The 22139-nt window shown below is 40.6% G+C and overlaps 2 protein-coding genes across 2 annotated transcripts in view; both read left to right on the forward strand.

Moving 5' to 3' along the window:
• The window catches only part of cdc14ab (cell division cycle 14Ab), a 29628-nt gene extending 10428 nt beyond the window's left edge, over window positions 1-19200 (forward strand). The window contains exons 9-16 of the mRNA XM_005734261.1: window positions 3722-3952; window positions 4551-4689; window positions 7439-7619; window positions 8214-8314; window positions 9817-9864; window positions 9964-10080; window positions 10751-11105; window positions 16784-19200. Of these exons, the coding sequence (XP_005734318.1) occupies window positions 3722-3952; window positions 4551-4689; window positions 7439-7619; window positions 8214-8314; window positions 9817-9864; window positions 9964-10080; window positions 10751-11105; window positions 16784-16813 (1202 nt within the window). The 3' untranslated portion in view covers window positions 16814-19200. The remainder of the gene's footprint in view (window positions 1-3721; window positions 3953-4550; window positions 4690-7438; window positions 7620-8213; window positions 8315-9816; window positions 9865-9963; window positions 10081-10750; window positions 11106-16783) is intronic.
• Window positions 19201-20816: 1616 nt separating this feature from the next.
• The window catches only part of vcam1b (vascular cell adhesion molecule 1b), a 14227-nt gene continuing 12904 nt past the window's right edge, over window positions 20817-22139 (forward strand). Inside the window, exon 1 of the mRNA XM_005734262.2 lies at window positions 20817-21188. Coding sequence (XP_005734319.1) covers window positions 21143-21188 — 46 coding nt within the window. The 5' untranslated portion in view covers window positions 20817-21142. The remainder of the gene's footprint in view (window positions 21189-22139) is intronic.

Here is a 22139-nt window from a genome sequence, read left to right on the forward strand (position 1 = left end):
GACGTAATCAACTTTAATCTGACGCAGTGTGGAAAAATAAAATGCACAGAAATAAATTATTTTTCAAGAATAATTAAATAGATTCAACATCTTTCTTCAACAGATTTGCAGACTGCACAGATGGTATCTTCCCAAAGGGAAAAATACTATAGCTTACGAGGGTATATTAGACTTAACAGTTACTGTATACAGTAATGGACTTCCATACATTTTACATCAGATTAAAACTTTGGGTGTAAGATTCAGATAATTATTTATTAAAAGCTCGACATTTTATATGAGAATAAGAAAGAAAAGTATGTCTTTGTGCCCCCTTTTCCCTGTTCATGCCCTATCGGCCCCCCTGGCTAAACTTTGCTAGATCCGCCCCTGCACAGTTACCAGCCGTCAGCTGCGTAGAAAAAGATCCTGGTGTAGAAAGTAATATTAAATCAATTCTAACAGCAGCTTATCAAGCTTAAACGTGCTGCTGTTGTTCAGCCGCTTGTTTCCTCTTTCTGGCGCGAAGTGGACCAAAAACAAAGAAGAGAGATGGACTTGTGACAGAAAAGCCGATCAGCTGATCATTAAGCAGTTTCATGATTGAAGTAGCAGCAGGAGAGGGAGGGAGAGAGAGACACTCGCTCCATATATCGGTTGTTAAGCTTAACGTGGGAATGCTTTACAAACATTCAGAGATGAACTTAAGCATTTGCTTTACTTCTCTCGGGGATAACTTCCTCGGAGATGAAATGCTGGTTTGGTAGCGAGGCTCCAAATACACACAGCCGCTCTATCACGTGATGCATACTGCTCCGACGTGCTATGGTTATGAGCCGAGTTACGCCGTGTCGCAAGTTTTTTGAGGTGCTTTTTTTTTATATTTAATGGATCGGATTCCATTTTTTTATTTCTCTCCGATATCCGATCCAGTAATTTACGTCAGTATCGGACCGATACCGATACGTAATATCGGATCGGTCCATCTCTAGTAAAAACCCTACAATCATCTTCATGCATCCATTAGTAAATTAAAAAAACAGTAGTCTTCTATATAGTTGTGTTGTGATTTGCCACAGACTGCATGCAAACTGCATGAATGTATACTTATGTACTTTAAATCTTAATTTACCATTGACCTCATGTGGGCCAGTCAGCAACAACCAAGGGACTAGATGTGGCCAATGGGCCATACAATGCTCAGTTTGCCCTATTGGCTGGCTCAGCAATGCTCCTGTCAGGAGGAACTAGGGAATCCTATATAATAGGGTGACATGGTGTCAGATGACATTCAAAAATCTCATCTTGCTACTCACAGATGTCCACAGTTGAGTGCACAATGCAGTCACTGGGAACTTTGTTATGCTGCAGTTATATACTAGTTCGCAAGAAGTAGCAACACTGTCCTGTAGCTAGTGCTTGTATTGAGTGTGTTGAGTAGCAGATGCTACTACCACAATGCCGGATTTACACAGCTTACTATCCCCGTCTCTGGGTGCCAGGAGACTAGTGTTAAATGGTTGTAGCATAGGTCTGAAGTATGGCGGGGTCACATACTCCTCTCCTGCAAAAGCATCAGTGAAGTGTTGAAGGGGTTTCTGAACTGGCTTCTCTGTATCCTGGCATGTAGGTACAACAGGCCTGGTTTTCATGTTGACAGAGTGGGCTTTAGATGGGGTCTTTCCTATTCCAGGACCCTCTCTCAAGCATTAGCAGTCTTCATTCCCAGTGAGTGGCTGTCATGGTGATGAGCTGGTGGTGAACTGGTAGACATGGCATAGAAATGGCCTAGGCGGTATTGGCGTTGTCGTGTTGTGTCATGTTATGTAACACACAAAATAATAACCAAAAAAAAAAGTAAATCTTTAATTTTTATGTAAAAAGGCATATCAAAGACAAATTAACATCCACCTGCGTTTAGTAGAGATGTATAAGTTTACTGTGTTGCATAATGTGTAAACTACAAATGCCTTTAGCTTGTAAATATTGGTGAAATCACCAGCAAATGAGGGAAATTGATGTTTCGTTGTTGTTGTTGTTCTTTTTAATAGATCTTTTCAGTCTCTAATAATTATATATGTAAACTACATCCCTGTCTCTACTCAGCTGGGGCTCTCATTCACTCTTACAATCTTCAGTCTAACACACATGCACACACTCCAGTAGGGTTAACAGTTTATGTTACGGAGTTTCACTTTTACAAGTTGTAAGCTGTGTACATCTAAACACTTCAAATAGATAAACTGTTGTTCATTAGCCATATTAACTCTTTAAATCTTTACAACTTTTACTGTTTCATATTTTTTTTCTCATTTCAGACCAGTTGATTTAGTTTTGCACTCACCAATAGCCAGATGAAATCTGTAATTTTCTGTAAACTTCTAGCCTGCTTGTGCCACTGTGGGATCTTCCCACGTTATCAACTGCCCTGTGCTGTTCCCTGTTTGAAGCCCGGGGACAGATTTGGTCAAAAGGCTGTCTTAAAGAGAGATTGCTGATTGTTAATTGCTTTCATTCAATTCAGTTCAATTCAGTTCAATTAAATTGTATTTATACAGCGCCATATCACAACAACAGTTGCCTCGTGGTGCTTTATATTGTAAGGTAGACCCTACAATAATACATACTTAGTCTTAGTCTTGGTTAAGCGTGTAGCGGAGATCCATGCTCTCCCTCAGCCCTTCCCACTATGGTTTTCCATTTGGTACCTAGTTCATGAATCTATCTGAAAATGTGAAATTATACACTGTATGCCACTGGTTGGCTAGTCACTCAGTGATCATAAGAATGACTCCTTCATGAAAATCCAAACTGCAAATTTTGAAACTCAGCAGTAAGGGAAATGGCCAAACCGAACAGCGTGGTCCCAGAGCCTGAAAAAAAAAAAAGCAGGCGTACAATCGCCTCGACATCCGCCCTTGTTGTTGTTTTTGTGTCACATACAAATGATGCCACAACTTTTAAATGCATCGCTATAACGGTCCACACGTTGAGGTGGTATTCAATTTTAATGCAAAACAACGGAAACAGTAGAGTTGAGTCAAGTTGAAGGATGTCATTTACAAAAACATTTAGGAATATTTATGTTTAGTGCTAATAAAGTAAGAAAAAAGTTGGTAAATGATTATTTTCCTGGGATGAGTTGGGCTATTAATTCATATTTGCGGAGGAACTGAATTACATATCTATTCAAAACTGCCCGATACAGAAGTTGATCAGTTGAAATTTCCTGCAAGGGGAATCTTCATTAAAATCTTGGGTAGATTGTTTGTCACCCAGTGATATTAAAGTGCTTATGCAAACAGGCCACCACAGCAGATTGGGGATCTGGCGTAAAAGTCTGCTGAGCTTTTTCATGCAACCCCAAGGAGTATTGTCTTTAATGGTCTCATGTTAGTGCAATAGTTTATGCACTCACCTATTTGGATCCGGGTTAGGTTGTACCTTTCTAGGTAAAGGAAGCAATAGAGCAGTGAACTTTTTTTTTCTTTCTCTTTGTTGCAATACAGACTGTTTTTTCGTCACCTCTGTTCTCCTTAGGAAATGAGAAAAGAGGCAAATACACCAGGATCAAATAAGCAGAAACCATATATAGTGTGTTCCGAGTCAAATGACAATGATGTGGCATCACAGCTTAACCAGGTGTGATTACATTGACCAAAGTCAGGCCAATCTACTCTCCCAATGAAACAAAAGCATTAAAGGATGTAAGTGACATCTGTTGTCATTCTGCCTACTGCAGGTTACCCTCTCCATGCTCCTGAGGCTTACTTCCCATACTTCAGAAAACACAATGTGACTACTATCATCCGTCTTAACAAGAAGATCTACGACGCCAAACGCTTCACTGATGCAGGCTTCAGCCACTACGACCTCTTCTTCCCAGATGGCACCACACCCAACGACATCATCGCACGGCGCTTTCTGCACATCTGTGAGAATACAGATGGTGCTGTGGCCGTCCACTGCAAGGGTATGTCCTGTCCTCTATCTGGTTCTGATGGTGTAGATGTTAATTAATATTATTAATAATTCAGTGTCCAACCTAAACCCCCCCTGGTCAGTGGCTCACAGTTTTACTGGCTCACGGCTTTTTATTAACTTGTTTAAAACAACAACGACAACAAAAAACCTTTAACACAGTATTTTATATTATTTCACTTTCAATCTGAAAAAGTATTATGAATACCTTGAAATAAATATGATGTAATACACCCCATGCCCCCCTTTAGACTTACCCCTGTTTGCTGCAGGTAAGGCTATATGTAATATAGGATGGCTGGCATCAGCCTTGAGCAGGCAGGATGAATCGTTGCAGCCCTAATATTTACATTTTGGAGCAAGTGAGGGGATTTTTCCAAATCCCTAGACCCTTCAGGCGGGCTTTAGAAGTTTAGGGGAAGTGACCAGTCTATTGTCATTTAGCATGTGGTACTTATCTGCAGTTGGTGTAGTGAGTTAGTGGTGTTCATCCACAGAGTTTGTGATAGAAACAAACAAGAAGGCTGTTTGAAGTCTACTTTAATACTTCTCTGCTGACTCACTGGTTCACTTCTTTGTCTTTCTGTCAGCTGGTCTGGGCAGGACGGGAACTCTAATTGGCTGTTACCTGATGAAACATTACCGCTTCACAGCAGGTGAGGCCATCGCATGGATACGGATCTGCAGACCGGGCTCTGTGATTGGACCCCAGCAGAACTTCTTAGAGGAGTAGGTCTCTCATTATTTGTTTGATTGTATCTCTGCCTTTCATTTTTGTGAGTGTTTTCATCTTTCAGAAAGAACAACAAACAAATTCTTAAGATGCAAAGATAAACAGTATTCAGTTGTATGATGCATCAAACTAACTTGCTTCCAAAATTTACTCATATTTTGTCCACAAACATCTATAGTTTTGGTAAGTTTACATATACTCACTGTGGGCATTAATGCTACTGAAATTCTGGGCTTTTAATTGTTTTTTTTTTTGTAGCTGCTCTTTTTGCAGGGTGGAATGATTATATAGTCATACATCGTATTTAAAACAAACAAAAAAAAAAGATTGGGGGCACAGGTTTTAACCATCTAGCTGTTGAGTTCAGCTGAAGCTGAATAATTTTGAGGTAGTTGTTGTTCTTCTTCCTCTTCATTATATCCTCTTTATGCAGTGCACCAGTACCACTGGCAGGAAAACAGCCCCAGAGCATGCATGAGCAGCACCATGCTTGACAGTTGGTACAGTGTTCTTACGTTTGAAACACTCACCTTTACTCCTCCAAACATATCTCCTGTCATTTTGGCTAAACAGCTCAGGCATTTTCTCATCTGACCATAAAACATTTCTCTAGAAGGCATTTGGCTTGTCCATGTGCGCAGCTGCAAATTGCAGTCAAGCTTAAATGTGTTCATTTTGAAGTAAGTGCCCCGGTCGGCGCCCTCCAAGTCCATCCTGAAGCAATACTCACTTCACTGTGGATAGGGACACTGTGTTTAACTTGGTGTTCCACCAGTTTCCTGTCATCTGAGGGTGAGAGCTTGGCTCGTTGTCCAGACCTTGGCAAAGTGTCGGCCAATCCAAATAAGTTGTACTTTTGTACAATTCTTGGAAGTAATGCTCTTGGGAAGTATGGTTCTTTAGAAAGTGGTCCGGAAAAATATCTTCCCAACTTGTGAAAATCTACAATTCTCCTTCTCAGGTGATCCTGTCCTTGTGATATTTCTTGGTAGTAGCAGGACCTGGTGATCTTGTTCATGTTTCACAAAGATGAAATTAGAATTGAATATCACTCCCAGGTTACTGACAGCTGATTTTGCATAAACTGATAAAGGACTTAATGCTTGGATGCAGTTTATCTAAATGATTTTTTTTTTAATTGCACACATCCATTCCCTAATATAAGATAAGACAGTTTCAGCAGTGTCACCACTTACAATGTCATTTTACCATAACGAGCACAGCCTCAGTGCTGTGAACCCGAATGTTTTTTTCAGTTGCATGATGCAACTATAAAAGGTAACTTTGAGATTGGTCAGTAATTGTTGTGGTCAGAGGGATCAAGACCATATTTTTTGATGATGGTTGTACAGAGGCTGTCTTTAAGTATTCTGCGACACTGCCAGTGGAGAGAGAACTGTTAATTATTGAAAGTAACCAAAGGCCTGTGACATCTAAAACTTCCTAAAGAAATTTTGGAGGAGCCTCTATGTATTATTTTGATTCTGTGTGCATTAAAGAAAATCCAAAATAAATTCAAACTTGTGCACCAAAATTATAATACAGTAGTAATACAGTCGTAAAAGATGTCTGTATTATTCCACCATCCAAAAATACCTTGCCATCCATGCATGTGATTTGTGAAAGTAAAGCTCTGACCACCACTGTATCTACTACAGAAGTGCAGTGTAAAAAAAAGAAATAAACAAAAAAACTGAACTATCATTTGGTGTAATGCCAGTTTGTACCACAAGATGGTGCAACAAGTTAATGTCACATTCATTCTGCCCTGTCTACATGAATGATCATGGGTTACGGGTATTCTAGTAAATGTGAGAAGCACATGAAAGTAAATGGAAGGTGTGATACTCATGACCACCAGCACTGACTCCCAGAAAGAAACCAAAAGAAGTGAAACAGAAAATATTGTGATAGTAATATCATTGTTTTTTCAAGAAACCTTCTGATAGGGCAGTCGACTTTTAAATTTAGTTTTTAGAAGATTTAACTGGTGACTTCTATATATTAAGTTTTATGTTTTTGGTGACTGTTGAAAATAAAGTTAATTTTATAGTGCCTCAAAATAGCCTCATCTTGTATTCATCCTGCATCTGAAACACTACTTTAATGTGTGACCATCCAGTTTTGCTCTTAAAACCTGTAATCAGATTACCAAGTTACTGCAGGCTAGTATAGAGCAGCTCAGTTTGTTTTGTCATTAGGCCAGTTTCTGTGAACACATGTTTGAACATGGTGAAGATTTCAATCAGCACATAGTGGTTTGAGTCTGAGCTTTGCAGCTACTCAACAAACAGATGAAATTTTTAACTGCTTAAGTTTTTTAATTGGTGATCTATCACTTCAAAAACAATGTTTTATCCAGTGTGACAAATTAATGTTTTGTTGGGATATAGTAGTTTGCAGTTCAGGGTCCTGTTGTCTGTAAGTTAGTTAAAACAAGGCTCAGTTTGTCCTAGTTATATTGATCCTGTTTATTTGGTTCTTCAATCCAATAAGCCTTCAAACCCACAAGAGATTTGAGATTAAACAAATAGGTTTAAGGTTTTGTTGCTATATTAATCAGTCAAACAACAGCTTCAAAGAGCAAAAAGATCCAGGGTCTGGCTGACAACAACTTGATCCGACAAAAACATTAATCAAAATAAGTTTTTTATTTGCATGAGACAAAATTTAAGCAACTGTGAAGCAGGATCTTTAAAGAAAACCAGTTGTAGCATTAACAGTGATGTGTGTTTGCATTAACAGGAAGCAGGCAGCGCTGTGGTCACTCGGAGACAATCAGCATTCCCAAAAAGCCAAGCAGGAGGAGAGGGCTATGCCTCATCTCATCACCAGTATGGAGGAGCTCACATTAAACCCTACACACATCAACACAAACCCTAACGGCAACTTGTCCAGATCGCAGAGCTCCGACCAACTACATGAGGTAGGACACACACACAGAACAGGCACATTGAAGAAGCTTTGTGTATGTGACCTGAAATTGTCCTTACCCTCAAACTTCAGCATTCATAATCATAATCAAAACACATTATGTGATCTTTATCAAAAAAAAGTCTTGTTTCTTCTTTGTGTTTCTTATCACATTACAATATTTCAAAGAAGTGAATTTTCTGTGAGGTAATTCAACAAACTCCCAAAATATTGCACAATTAAACATTGAAAGCTGACCCGCTTTTATTTAAGTGTATTGAGCTTTAAAGATTGAACTGGTGTTTAGTTTTTGCATGACTATTTAGTCTTAGGCTTTTCTTGGTGATAGGATTAAGTTGGAAACAGGAGCTTTGTCTTTGACTAATGATCGGTCAGGATCAGCTATTTGTTGATGGTTCACTTTTAATCACAGGTATTAGGCACTCATTGATATTCTTTACTTGCCGTTAGTTTTTCTTTTACATCATTATGATTATCCTGTCATTATTATTGTTAATAGCATCATTTATTTATTTATTGTGAGTTTATTCTTATTGTGAAGTGCAACATGTCAGCTGTCATACGGTATTTTTGTTTTATGTTTCAGGGTGACCAAACAGACGGTGGGCTGGGCCTGACTCAGGGAGACAAACTGAGAGCCTTAAAGAGCCGACGCTTCCCCCGTCCAGCCACTACTAGTGCCCTGAGGTACTAAAAGCTAACCAAATCAGTACCACCCATTACAGCTGAAACTTTTCAGTGGGAAAAATGTGATCTCTTCAAACTCAGCTGACTGCACATTTCCCCAACTTATAAGCGGTACATTTGCATAATGGTTGAAACTAGCAACACTGACTAACTAATGGGCTGTGAGGTCAGTCTGATGACATGATTTTAAGTCACGAGGAAGGAGGAGAAAGAGAGAGGACTACTCACTTGTTGTTATTCATGAGAAATATTTTTAGTTCAGTGCCAAGCAATTTTTCAGGATTGGAAGTCCTTCCTGCAATCAGAACACACACTTAGGGCCGTCCGAAAAAAGCCTGCCGTGCAGCGATGATATTTTTGTGAGAGGGTCCCCAAAAGTTGATTCTGTTCATCTAGACGTAGCGTTTTCAGTGGGAGAAACGTTTCGTCACTCATCCAAGTGACTCAGCTGACTGAGGGTTTCCCCAAGCTTATAAACAGTACATCTGCATAATGACTGAGACTAGCACCACTGAGGGAACAATGGGCTGGGAGGTCAGTTCCTTGATCATATGCAAATTCTCAGTAGCATGGGAAGAAGAGCCTTCAGTTGCTCTGCTCCCAGGCAGATTATAACCTTGAAATCGGTTCAAGTGTGCATATTGAATGTGCACTTATTGTTTATTTTGTCTTGTTTTTAAGTGTTCTTCGTGCTGTCTTTCTTCTGTTATGTTTTTTACTCTTATTGTGAAGTGTCCTTGGGTGTCTTGTAAGGTGCTTTTAAATAAAATGTATTATTATAATTATGTGTAGACACAACCCTGGTTCAGCCTTTGAGTTAGGTGTGTTAATTTACGCTTAAACGATTCATAGTTCATCTTTTTCTAGAGCTTGTGACAACTACAACCACTTTGGGCGATATGAAGCAGGAGTGGCCAAAATAATCATTACATACACGAAGTGGGAGGAACCTGAGTTAAACTTTCTCAGCTTTCACACAAGCAATTGAAGTGACTACCAGTGAAAGCAAAGGATATTGTTGACTGAGATATGAGGGGGTGGTAAATTTATTAAAGGGTTAACTAGTTAACCAAAGTCTGGAATTTCCACTGGCAATCAAGCATCACCTTAAGGCTGTGTGCACATTGCTTTATATGTGGACAGAACATCAGAGCTCCTGGGATCCTAAAGCAGTTCCTGAGATATTAAATTGGTTTCACTTAAAGGAATAAGCTACAAGAGACTGTTGCACTGCAGTAACTCACAGGCTCTTTTCGGATGGCCCTAAGTGTGCGTGTTCTGATTGGAGGAAGCGCTCCGAATCCCGAAAAACTGCTTGGCACTGAACTAAAAGTATTTCTTATAAACCAGGACAAGTGAACCCTCCTCTATCTTTCTCCTCCTTCTTCTTCCCCTGCTCCCCTGCTGAAAGGTGGCAGGCTGATTTTTCAGGCACTGGCATGTAGTCTGTCTTGTCTTAAGTTTTGTTCGGAGCCTGCATTGACAAAGATGTCATTTTTCAGAGTGGAGGAGATAAATGTGCACAGTAGATCAGCCTCACAACCACTCAGGTACAATTCCTCACAGCCAAACATATTACAGATTTCTTCAGTGCACACGAGAACATAGGAATCGTGGCTTTTGATCACCGTCTTTGTGTCTGTGTCCAGACTGTCGATGGGCACCACTTCCCCACTCAAGTCCACCAACTACCCGACATCCTCCAATTCTGCTGCAGCCAAGAGGATCGGGAAGAGTCCATCATCAACAATGTCAAACATCAGGAGGTCAGTGATCCCAAAGACCTCCTTTATCACACCCATCTCACCTACATCACATCACCTCCTTTATAACCTACTGCTTTTCATCTTAACTCACTACTCGCCTCCTTTCTTGCTCTGTAGTACTAACACACTACCTGTAGTACCTGTCAGAAGTACTAGTGGCTGTAGCTGAAGTGGTAGAGCAGGTCACCTACTAATTGGAGAGTTAGTGGTTCAGTCCCATCTGCTCCAGTCTGCATGCAAGATACTAACCCATGCAACACCAGATTTCTTTAAGGCACTTGATCAACAACTCTTAGGGTTGTCTGATGCAGTGAAGTATGAATGTGTGTGAATGTTAGATAGAAAGTGTGTGTGAATGGGTGATTGAGGGAAGTTGCGAAAAGAGTGCCCTGAGTAGAAATGCGCTATACAAGAACAAGTCCATTTACCATTTAGTAAAAGTACTTGGCTGATTTTCGACTTGTTTTAACAATGGCTGATTGAACCTGATCTGTTTCAGGTTTAAACTGGATTTAAATGGATTTAAGCAAAAGTAACAGGAATCCGGTTTAAACCAGTGTAGTCACCTTTACACTGACTTGAATTCAGATGGAGCAGACGTGTTGCATTATATTAGCTGTATTGTTTGTTGTAATAATTTGTTTGTGTGTTGTTTGCCTGCTGACTTTAGCTCAAATCTGAGCTCTCGATTGGCCAGCTCTCTCAGTGATCTGTACGCTGCTGACACCGAGAAGGACAGGAAGACTCTGTACTCCGCTCTTCCTCCCCCGTCCTCGTCTTCTATCTCTCTAAGCTCCCCATCATCATCTTTTACTCCACCATCTGTCTCTCGCTATGGTAATGGACCTCGCAGCATACAGCATGAAGTCAACAACAACATCAGTCTATACAGCAGCCCTGCAGTGCCCCCTACAGGAAAAGGTCTGGTTCAACCAGGGCCTCAGGACTTCAGGCCCTACAGGGGCCCTGGGCCCTACAGCGCAACAAAGGGCCCCTCAGGACGCTACCTGAGCCGCTCCATACCTGTAAGTCCTCTGACACAGCAGCAGCTTGGCCCCTCCCTCTGTGTTGCTTGGCTCTCTGTTTTCATGTCACTAACACACTGGATGCAACAACAGATTTCTTTAAGCCACTTGAGCAGCAACTCTCAGGGCTGCAAAATGAACAGACTTTGATTGGTGAACTTCAGCCATGACATAACCAGGTTAATGACCTGCTACACAAAATAGTTTTGGTCTTTACTGTTTTTACCCTCCATACCCGCTAAACAGGGTGACTGATTTTTTAAATTTTTAAAAAAAAAATTTATGAGTCGCTCAGTTCAATCTCGTAAGGCCCTGGTTTATTTGATTGACAGGTGTACAAATTACCTGTAGTCACAGAATAGCTCCTTTCCAGTTTTTGTGGATTATTTAGTACTGACTACTAGGGATGGGTACCGGTGTCCGGTGCCATGATGGCACCGGTTCTGACATAAACGGTAGTAACCAGACCGAAAAGCAGCGCACATTTCGGTGCTTTATTTCGGTGCTTTTTTTTCCTGAGCTGTGATACACTTCTAGCCAATCATTTTACGTTTCCCAGGATAGTAGGCGGGGCCAGGTACATACGTTCAGTTAGAGCAGAGCTACAGATTAAAAATGCCCAAGGCGAAGCGGTCAAAAGTCTGGTTGTACTTCACAGCAAAATATGCAAACTCAGCAGCCTGCAACAAGTGCTTTAAGCTGATACTGTGATACTGTCAAAGGAGGTAACCGTAGGTAACACCTCGAATCCGATGAAACACCTGGCGAGGCATAGCGTTTTTTTAAAAGCCGAGAAATGCGCCGTATTTGATAGCTTGCTGCGAGACCTCACACTGTGCACGTTGGGTGGGTTGCCAGTTATCGGACCCGGAGCAACATCCCCCAAAACCCCGAAGAATAGAGTCCTGGCCCCTAGCCCTGCCAGTGTAGCAGAAATGATGAGGATGATGATGGCAGCAGCAGCCGTTCTTCTCTGCGTGAGTCGCTTAATGTTGTTCGAGTGTAATTTACGTTGAGTAGGCTAACCACGTTATTACATTAATGCATGTAAGGTGAACTAGCAAACATCATCATAGCTACATGCGGCTGTCCTCTTGTTTGATGGCAGATACTCCCTTCACCCTGGACAAAAAGGCTAAAATGACCAAAGAAAAAGTGGGAAACAGCTGAACATGAGAGGTTTTTGGACAAAGTTTGTGTTTTTTTTCCATTGTTTAAGCACTGCTTCCAGCCAAGAGTGATACCATATATGCCCCATAGCTGCAGAAAAGGCTAACATTGTTATCTTTTTACAAAAAAAAACAAAAAACAGCTAGGTTTTTGGACAAACACCGGTTCGAGCACCGTTTAAGCACCGGCACCGTTTCAAAAGTACCGATTTGGCACCGGTATCGGATAAAACCTAAACGATACCCATCCCTACTGACTACTCAGTATGTCTGTGCATAGTGTATGCATGCTGGCTCAAGAAAGGGCCAAACAACTAAATCTGAGGATGAGTGACATCACAGGGATACATACTTTTACATACAGTCTGCAGGTTTACAACAGCAAAATATGAAAACAGAGTTCAATCTTGTATCTGTGACTTCTGTTTTGTTTTTTTCTCTTTCTCCCCCCAAGTGTGTTAATAATGTACAGTAGTTGCTCTGGAACATTTTGACTCTCAGCCAGTAAAAACACAGCTTGTTTAATAGCTGATGTTTCCAGTGTGTTTCTGATCCATGACCTCTGCTGTTTTCCGTTTCCTTCTCTGGTGTTTCTGATCTGATCTGTGTTCATACTGGACAGTAACGACAAGAACAAGGGATGAAATGATAAGGTGTCACCACTTCAAAATAGAACCCCATAAAAAGCAACACGGTATAGGATGAGCTGCTGAGACACAGAAGCCTCAAAGCCTGTAAATAACTCAGTAGTCTGTTAACAGATAAGTAATTGACAACCATTCTAATAAATATGTTTATATGCCTTATTGTGTTTTATGTTCTCCTAAAGATTTAATATTTTGTACATATTATTGACAAAGATTTACAATTATTAATACAATATGCAATATTTGCAGGTTGAAAAACACCTTGTCATTAGAACTCTTGTTTTGTTTGTTTGTAATTTTGGGGGTTTATAAGTGGGATGTTAATGATCCTCTCGTTACTTTTTAATATCATGATGAACCTGGTGAATCTCTGTTTTCAAAGATGTTGTTTAGTTAATGGAGGTATGAATCGGTGTATTTCTGTGGCGTTTCGCTCCTTATGTTTCTCTCAGTCATGTTAACGTCACTCACACTAACACAAAGCTGCTGCTGAGCTGAGGAACCTGCTCAGATCTCAGTTCCTAAAAAGAGTTAACTTATTGTAACTAAAGTTTGAATATAACGCATTTGAGAGGGGGTTGTAGGTGTTACTTGGATATGTTTGTGTGTGAACATGTAGTCGTCAGCGCTTGATGACAAATCCAAATTCAATGATCAAATTTTTTTCAGAGGTTTAACAACTGGATACAGCAGGTAAAATGATCATTGACTCATTGAACATGCCACCAATTTTCTAAGTAGATATATTTCTAAAGGTGTTCTTGAGATGAAACTCTCACCTGATGTCAGTAACAACACATTCACTCCACACATGCAAAGAAATCCAACTACATATGTCTATGTCTGAGTCTGTGGAGCTTGGAAAGAGAAGTGACTGGACTTTAAGTTTCTTGAAGACGTTTTACCTCTCATCCAAGTAGCTTCTTCAGTTCTAAAACCAAATGGTGGCGAGTCTCAGATATTTAAAACCTAGTGGGTGTGTCTCTTAAGAGGGTCATTGACCCACTATTGATCATGTCCGTCATCACATGAGCCAAGGTGTCAAAAAGGATGTGGGTTATTAGCAGAGGTTTCGGGGGAAACCATTGTGATAGCTCGTCCTATCGTGTAAACTATTGACACCTGATGCAAGATGTGAGTGGGTGTTAAGGCACCTGGGAAAGGATCTCAAAACTACATTGTTGGTGGCAGACAGTTGGGGTCCTAAACCACCCCCTCTGTTCTAGGATGGTCGTTCACAGTGGGCATAAATGGCCCCTTTCACTCCTCTTTCAAACTGTCTGTCTCCTCTGTCCAAAATATGAACATTGGCATCCTTGAAAGAGTGACCTTTAACCTTTAGATGCAAGTGTACAGCTGAGTCTTGTCCTGTCGAAGTGGCTCTTCTATGTTGTGCCATGACTTTGTGAAGTGGCTTAGTTTGTGTTTGGGAGTTTTGTCCTTGGGATGAACCAGTTTTTGTCTGAGGGTGCGGTTGGGTCTGAAGTACATTGGGAGGTCATACTTATGCAAAATTCTCTTGGGTTTCTCTGATAAACCTGCTACATAAGGGATGACCATGTTGTTCTGTTTGTCATTTGACCTTTGTTTTCTGTGCATCTTTCCTGATTTGATGAAAGCCCAGTCGGGATAACCATGTGTTTTAAGAGCTTTCTTTACAGGGGTGTGTTCCTTTTCTTTCCCTTCTGCTTTAGAGGGAATGTTTTCTGCTCGGTGCTGCAGGGTCCTGATTACTCCCAAGTTTGTGATGAGTGGTGTGAGTCAAAAAGTAGATGCTGGTCTGTGTTTGTTGACTTACAGGGAAACCCACACACACAGAACTGAAGAAGCTTCTCAGATGAGAGGTGAAACTTCTTCAAGAAACTGTAGATATCCATACATTATGTGTAATAATAAGAAAGGATAAAGTATTGAACTGATTAAGAAAGGGAGGTGCAAACAGGCATGGAAAGTCATGACAGCAGCTGAAATCTGTCAGTAATTAGAAAGCAATCCTACCACTTAGTGCAAACTAATATCAGCTGGTTCAGTGCCAACTGATGGCCTATGAAAAGGTGTCTCATACAAAAGAGTCATACAAGAAACATCTCAAGAGGGGTAAAACATACTGATGGCATTGGCTACATTAGAATTTTTACACTACTCCAGTGAGTTCCACTGAGCACTGCTGAAGTAGAAAGAACATCATTACACAATAAACTGACCACGACCGGGTGGCCTCTGCAAGATTTCAGACAGAGGAGGGGAAAAAAATTCTGTTGTCAAAGAGCCCTAACATATTCTGGTGAGATGAGACCAAAACTGAACTCTTTGAATGCCATAACACACACCATGTTTGGAGGCCAAAAGCCGCTGCATATCACCCCAAAGACAACAGTGAAGTTTGAAGGTGGGGACATCATGGTGTGGGGCTTTTAAGTATACGGCAGTGGCAGTTTTCATATAATTTGAAGGAAGAATGAGTGGAAAAATGTACCAAGACATTTTTGATAAAAATCTGCTGCCAGGATGATGAAGATGAAACGATGGTGGACATTTCAGCAAGACAGCGATCCCAAGCGCACAGGCAACAAAACTCTGAGCTGGTTTAATAGAAGAAAATAAAGCTGCTAGAACGGCGCAGCCAGTCAGCTGACATGAATCTGATTTCTAGAATAGAAATGTGACCTCATGAGGTGTGATCACAAACTCCTAAGGCTCTGCACATAAAACACAAGACCTTGTCCCTCCTGTAAAGCGTTTGTTACCTCAGAGCCTGAGTGAACAAGTCATTTAAAACTGGATCCAGGAATTTTAGGGGAAAATGCCAAGTCAGCAGTTTACAAGCTAATTTCCCTAACATGTCAGCATGTTAGGGAAATTAAGAACAGTTGAACCAGCAAAAATGAATGTTTTGGAGCAGTGGGAGGTCACAGTGCTGACCTCCTACTTATTGAGTCCTAAGAAGGCTTACTAATCAAGACATTGCCAAATATTGATGAACTGAAACAGTTGTAGGAAATAGCAGGAAATGGCCCAGAATTCCTCCTCATGACTGTGCAAGCACTATAATCAGCTACAGGAAGCATCTGATGGAGATTCTAACGGGGTTGTACGAGTTAGTAAATTTAAGGGTTCGTTTTTTGCAGCATGCACTGTGCGTACAGCTTGGTTTCTGAACGGTTCATAAAATTGCTGCTTAGTCAAGGTATTTGTGAGGGCTTTAGCATACATGTAGGCATACATGGACAATGCAATGCTACTGTGACAGAGACTATATATGTTAGCCACAGCACAGAGAAATGTTGTCATCATATATTTCTGATGAAAAACGTTGTCAATTGTGTAAAATGAGCTTTCGGAATAATGAAAAACTGAGCAGCAGTGTCTGCTGTAAAAATGTGGGCATGTCTGCAGAGGCACAGTGCAAATGGTCTGCAGGGAGCAACACACAAAGACACTGTAGATACAACTCTGTGTGCTTATTTTAGTTTTACACAATCAGAAAATCCCTTTCATGTTATGTCATTCCCAGCTACATTTATGTTGGTGCTGGTGACATGAACCAGCTCCAGAGTACTGTAGAGCTTTTCATGTTTTCAGCTATGACTTTAGAAAGAACTCTGAATTTTCTTGTACAGACTTTTAAGGTGGCCATGATGTTTATGATCAATATAGATTGTAAATATCATGATGAACAACCGTGCATAGGACAAAAGTTTTAGATAAGCCCTGGTTGTTATAGTTGATTTCATGGATGTCAGTTCATCTGGAATTTCCTTTTCCCACATCGTCCTCCAACAGCTCTGTTAAAGCCCCCCACAGGAAATGCAGGGATCACATTTGCCCTAAAGTTAATCACACTGTTTGTTTTCTCTTTCAGTCTCTTCAGTCCGAGTACATCCAGTACTAAAAATACCCGACTGACCTGAAGACATTTTTCTTTTATTTTTTCTCTCCACAACCCGGCTCCTAAATTGGATGTTCAGAGGGAACCTTCAGATGTTTTCTCTGCCAGGACTGAATCTCCTGTGAGGTGATGGCTGCTTGCTCGTCAGACTGTGTAAATGAGCTGTCTGTAAATAAATAGTCCGCACACATGAAGATATATGTACATGGAAAAGATATATTTTATATTTGTGACAGAAAGTTGTATTTTTGTTTTAATGATCAGTGTAACTTTTTGGTAAAGTGAGGGATCAGCTGATGACAATTTGCTCTGTCATCATGGTTACAGTATTTCCGTCCGGCTTCTGATAGGTTAAACAGCATATTGTTTGGTTGATGTGACGATCAGCCCTCTTTTTTTGTGTTTGTGTGTCTAATTTAATCTAAAGGAATACCATTATTAATAGCAGAAGAATAAGGGACCCAAAAACAGAATGTCATTAACTAAGCTCAGGGTGTTAAAGTGAGAATGGGTGTGAATGTGTGCGTTGTCTTAAAGAACCAGTTTAGTTTTTTAGCGTCGTGATTGTAAAATGAAACCTCACCTCTCTGAATGAATTTGTCAGACTGAATTAAAAGTTTGGTAACAAGGAACCATTTCCACGTCAGTACAGTTTAGAACAACAAGAAGTTAATTCAAGGCCAGATTTCTGATATTTTGGCTGCCATCTTTTATATACAGTCTAACCAGTAGAGCTGGAAGGGAAACAATTTGAAGGAGATGAACAGTAAATGGAAAATGATTAGCAGGCAGTGAAGCATGTGGTTGTATAGTAATGAGTTTAAGCTGTGGGATCAGGGTTAGTTTTAGCCATGTGGACAGCAGACATCAGCAGACATGCTCTTTACACTAGAAGCACTTGTTGCTGTGAGTAGCATCAGGAAGCACTTTGTGTTTAGCTAACGGTGTCAGTCTGAAAAGGGATTCGTGTGTTTATGTGGCCCGTAGTGTCCTCTTTTTAGGAATGACTGTGATCTTCTGTGTTGTTTTATGTGGAAAATAAGTGTTCTGTATTATTCTAAAGGTTATCGCCACAGGAACTTTCTCTAGGAAACAGGAAGTTAAACTTACTTTCTCTGCTGGTACGTCCTCCGAGAATGAGCCTCTAGATTAGAACACCTTTTACCTCCGGAAGCCCCCGTGACTTTTTAAAGGTTTATGAAACATAGAACCTTTTCTAGCACCTCAGGATTTTATTTTAATTTAAACCTGCAAAAACCCAAAAGTTGGACTCCTGTGTAAAATGTAAATAAATACAATACAAGGATTTGCAAATGTGGTAAACATTCTTTATTCTCATTATAACACAGAAAACATGTCTGAGAACATGAGCTGAGAAAATGTGCCATCTAAGAAAAATATGAGCAGTGTCAGAAAGAGTGGGACACTTTCACATTTCCCACAGTGCAGCATTCCCTCTGCTTCCAACAGCACTCCTCTGGGAGAGGAATGTTGTGCCTTTCTTGTCTGACAGAGGGTTGTAGCTGCGCAGCACTGCAAATCATTGCATTGAGTCTTTATTTACATTTCCAGAGTCCTAACAGTGTCTCTGTAATTTGGATTGTGCATAGATTAACAACTTAAGCCACAGACAGGAGTGAGAAGGTGTCATTGCACCATGTCATTTCTATCTGTGTGCAGAGGAGTGAACGTGAGACCACATCAGCTGACTAATGTGCTTCACCTTACTGCTGCTTTTAGCCTGCTGTAAAATACAGGTCACGCTGTGCTGGATAAAACAATGCCCTGTGTAACTTTCCTGAAGCTTTAAACGCTTGATGACGACATCAGCACAGTGTTGTCTTCCTTTGCACTCATGGTGTGTGTAAGAAATGAGTTTATATGTCATTTGTGGCAGATTCCTGGGTCTTTAACATTATCGTGGGCAAATAAAATCAAGTCTCCAGCTACCAACCCAGAGAGATCACTCGTTCTGAAATCTTTATTCGATGGTGATGTCCCTTGGTTACATGATGGTTTAACTAAACTGACGTGAAGTGCCTTAAATATCTCATGGATGAAAGTCACATACAGTTCTGAACAAATTTATGAGACCACCGGTTTTACACGAGAACAGATATTTCAGAAATATTTCACAAACTTGTTTAAAACTGAAAATTACTGAATTCCCTGAAGTTTTTATACCCAAACTTGATCCAGGACAGTGGACTGTGAATCGAACGTAACGTCCAACCACTGAAACGAAACCAATTTTTCTGTTTGCAAATGCATATAAATAAGTGTAATTTGGCATCTGGATCAAAAGGTAATTTTATTAATCTCATTTCCAAGAGAGACGTGGGAATAATTATGTGCTTTACTGTTTTCTGCTTTTTTTTTTTTTTTTTTTTGTAAAGCAGAAAACGTGAAAAGTCATGGATAACAACAATAATGATATTTTACAACATTAAAAATAAGATTTTCATTATAGAGCTTGGTCAGAGTTAGGTCGACTGTGACAAAACGTGCACTAGATGGTGGTCTGATACATTTGTTAAGCACTGCAAATATAAGCAATGCACAGAAGGTTTTTATTTTTGCACAACTTGTTGCTGTTATGAAGAAGTGGAAATGGATGTCTGATGTGTATTTAATGTCTTACTCGAGTGTTTTACTGAGGGAACGTTTAAAAAAACATTGTAGTTTTTTTGTCTTTTAGCAGAATTTCTGTCTGAGCAATAACAGGAAATAAAACAATTCCTCCAACTCTGAGTTTGTTCTTGATCTGTTGATGCTACCAGAGTGTGGTTTGGAAAAGTCTGGAACAGGACAAGTCCAGGTCAGACCCAAAATCTAACCAGTCTTAAAGCTTCGTTTAACCCTTAAGTTTTGTGGCTCTCTCCCAGTGGAGGTGCATGTCAGATGTTAAGACTCTGAGGTGCCACCTCCTGAGTGCAAAGATGTTTTTCAAGTTCAGGGACAAAAACGTCCTGCAGTGCTCGCACGTGTGCTCCCCCTCTTCTGCACTCGGTCCAAGCAGCGCTTTCACCTGAGCCGTGCCGCTGTGTCTGCAGCTCACCGTGTCCTGTTGTGTGCTGCTTTTGAGAATAAACTTTTCTGGACATGACCAACCTGATTCTCTACAACATTAGTCAAAGTGTAAAACACACATGTATACAAACAAAAGCCAAATCCAGCATAGAAGAAGCTGTCCCAAGTCCAAGACTAGTGTGGGATGAACGACCAAAGAAAGGAAAAGTGCAACACAAATAACAGAAGTGATGATTCAGTAAATCAGAGGTCTGATATCTCAGAGCCTGGGGTGGGGGGCTGTCCAGACCTCTGACTTCATCAGGAAAAGGACTGATTAGTCTGAATCCTCATCAAACTAATCAATACTAAATCACAGAGGCTGTAAATCACTCAGGCTGTTATCACTCAGTCAGTCAGGCAGAGGCCCCACAGTGACAGCTTCACTGTATTCAGCTCATTTACTCCTTAATGTGATTCAGCATGTCTGCTGCTGCTTCATCAGCTCACTGACAGCAAAAGGAAATATTTGACTTTAAATGTATCTAAGTGAGAAGGCAGCATCGAAGTGAATTCATGTTCACGTTTTGTTAAAAGGTGTTAGTCCCAGCTTTTAGTCAGCCCAATAAAGGCATAATACCAGAAAACATACGGCATGTTTTCTTCTTTTTGGGATTCAGCCCTAGGAATTTCCCTCACAGGACACAAAGTTCCTGCTGGGAGTCCAAGAAAAATGCTGATTTGTCCTTCTTACTATAACCACTGCCTGTGACGCTTCTGTCTTGTGGGTGATTTAATGTCACTGAAAAAGATCGTTGAAAAAACATCAGATTCACATAAATAGAGAAACCAAAAGTGAGAGGAAAATAACCCAGGTGTGAAACGAGGAATATCACATGTAGAGAATAACTAAATTTAACAGGAGCATGACAGAGAAAAAGCTGGAAACGTGTAGTGCACAGACACGAGGAGAAAGAAAAGGCGACAGGATGTTGAAAAGAGAACGTGAGGAAAGGCCGAGGAGCAGTGAACACAGCACAAAGCGACGGTGAAGTTTTCCCGCTCACCGCGTGTCCCGCAGAGGGCGCTGTTGCCCGCGCGTGCACACACAGGCGCTTGGAGCTGGATGACGGGAGGGGGCGTTTGCTTCATCAGCCCTGTTTAGGGCTTCAGAGACCCTCAGTGATTCATCATCGCCGGATTTTCTGCTTCAGATCCCGAAACTCCGAGAAACGAGACGCTGCTCTGTTTGTTCACGAACCCATCCATCCGCCCATCATCAATCAGCAATCCATCAGCGTGTTTGTAGCCTCAGCAGAGAAGATGGATCTTCTGTGTGTCCGCAGGCTCTTTGTTCAGCTCATCTCAGGTAAATGTCCTTCCTTCTGATAAATCTGGCTGTTATATGATGTCTTTTACACGTAGAGAGATTTTTTTGGGGTGGGGGTTATTGTAACCTCTGGATTTTCATTTGAGATTTCGTTCGTCATTTTCTCGTTTTTTCATCAGCTTTTGTGCTTGTGGTTAGTATAGCGCAAATAAAGAATAAAAAGTAGAAACATGCGTAATATATGAGGAAAATTCGAAAACTCACATTAAAAGCCACATTCAACTTCATGAAAATATGAAATGTTTCATTTCCTTTGCAATTTACAGTAAACTCTTTTATGTTTTGGTGTAACTCAATCAAAACAAACAAAAAAACAAACCTACTAAAAAAACAAAAAACAAAAAACCCCAACATTTGGAAACCGGAGTGACAACATAAAAATGCCAGAAACTCCAAATCCTCTAATGGCCACTCGTGGATGGTTCTAAAAGTGGGTCAGTCTCAGGTTAAAACGTGCAGCTTCACAGAATTAAAAAGTGTCTTTCCAGTATGGTACAAATTAAGCTGTTCCCCTTCATAACAACTGCACTGATAGTGGGGGCAGGCCGTGGCTGCTTAGACTGACACCGGGCCACCTCAGTTCTTCTATTTCCACGTACTGAATTTGGGCTCTCCTTTTTATCTCACAATCCATTAAATATTCCAAAATGTACCACAGAAACGATGGAGAGGTCCAGCACAGTTTACAAGGCGAGGCTGCAATCAAAGCAACCACACCCGTAATTTAAGTCTCGCCAGTATCCAAATGAATGAGTTCTAAAAACATGAGCTATCATAAAGTTTTTATGAAGGTGGAAGCTCAACAGAAACCAAAACTGTTTATTTGTACCAAACTGTAAATGTGCTTTTAATGTTGTAAACGTGGACATTTGAACATGATAGCACAGATGAACTATAGTTTTTGTCTCTTCTACACTGGCTAAATTGTTT

Source organism: Pundamilia nyererei, unplaced genomic scaffold, assembly GCF_000239375.1.
Source record: "Pundamilia nyererei isolate P.nyererei 1_Seehausen unplaced genomic scaffold, PunNye1.0 scaffold00057, whole genome shotgun sequence".
Taxonomy (NCBI): Eukaryota; Metazoa; Chordata; class Actinopteri; order Cichliformes; family Cichlidae; genus Pundamilia; species Pundamilia nyererei.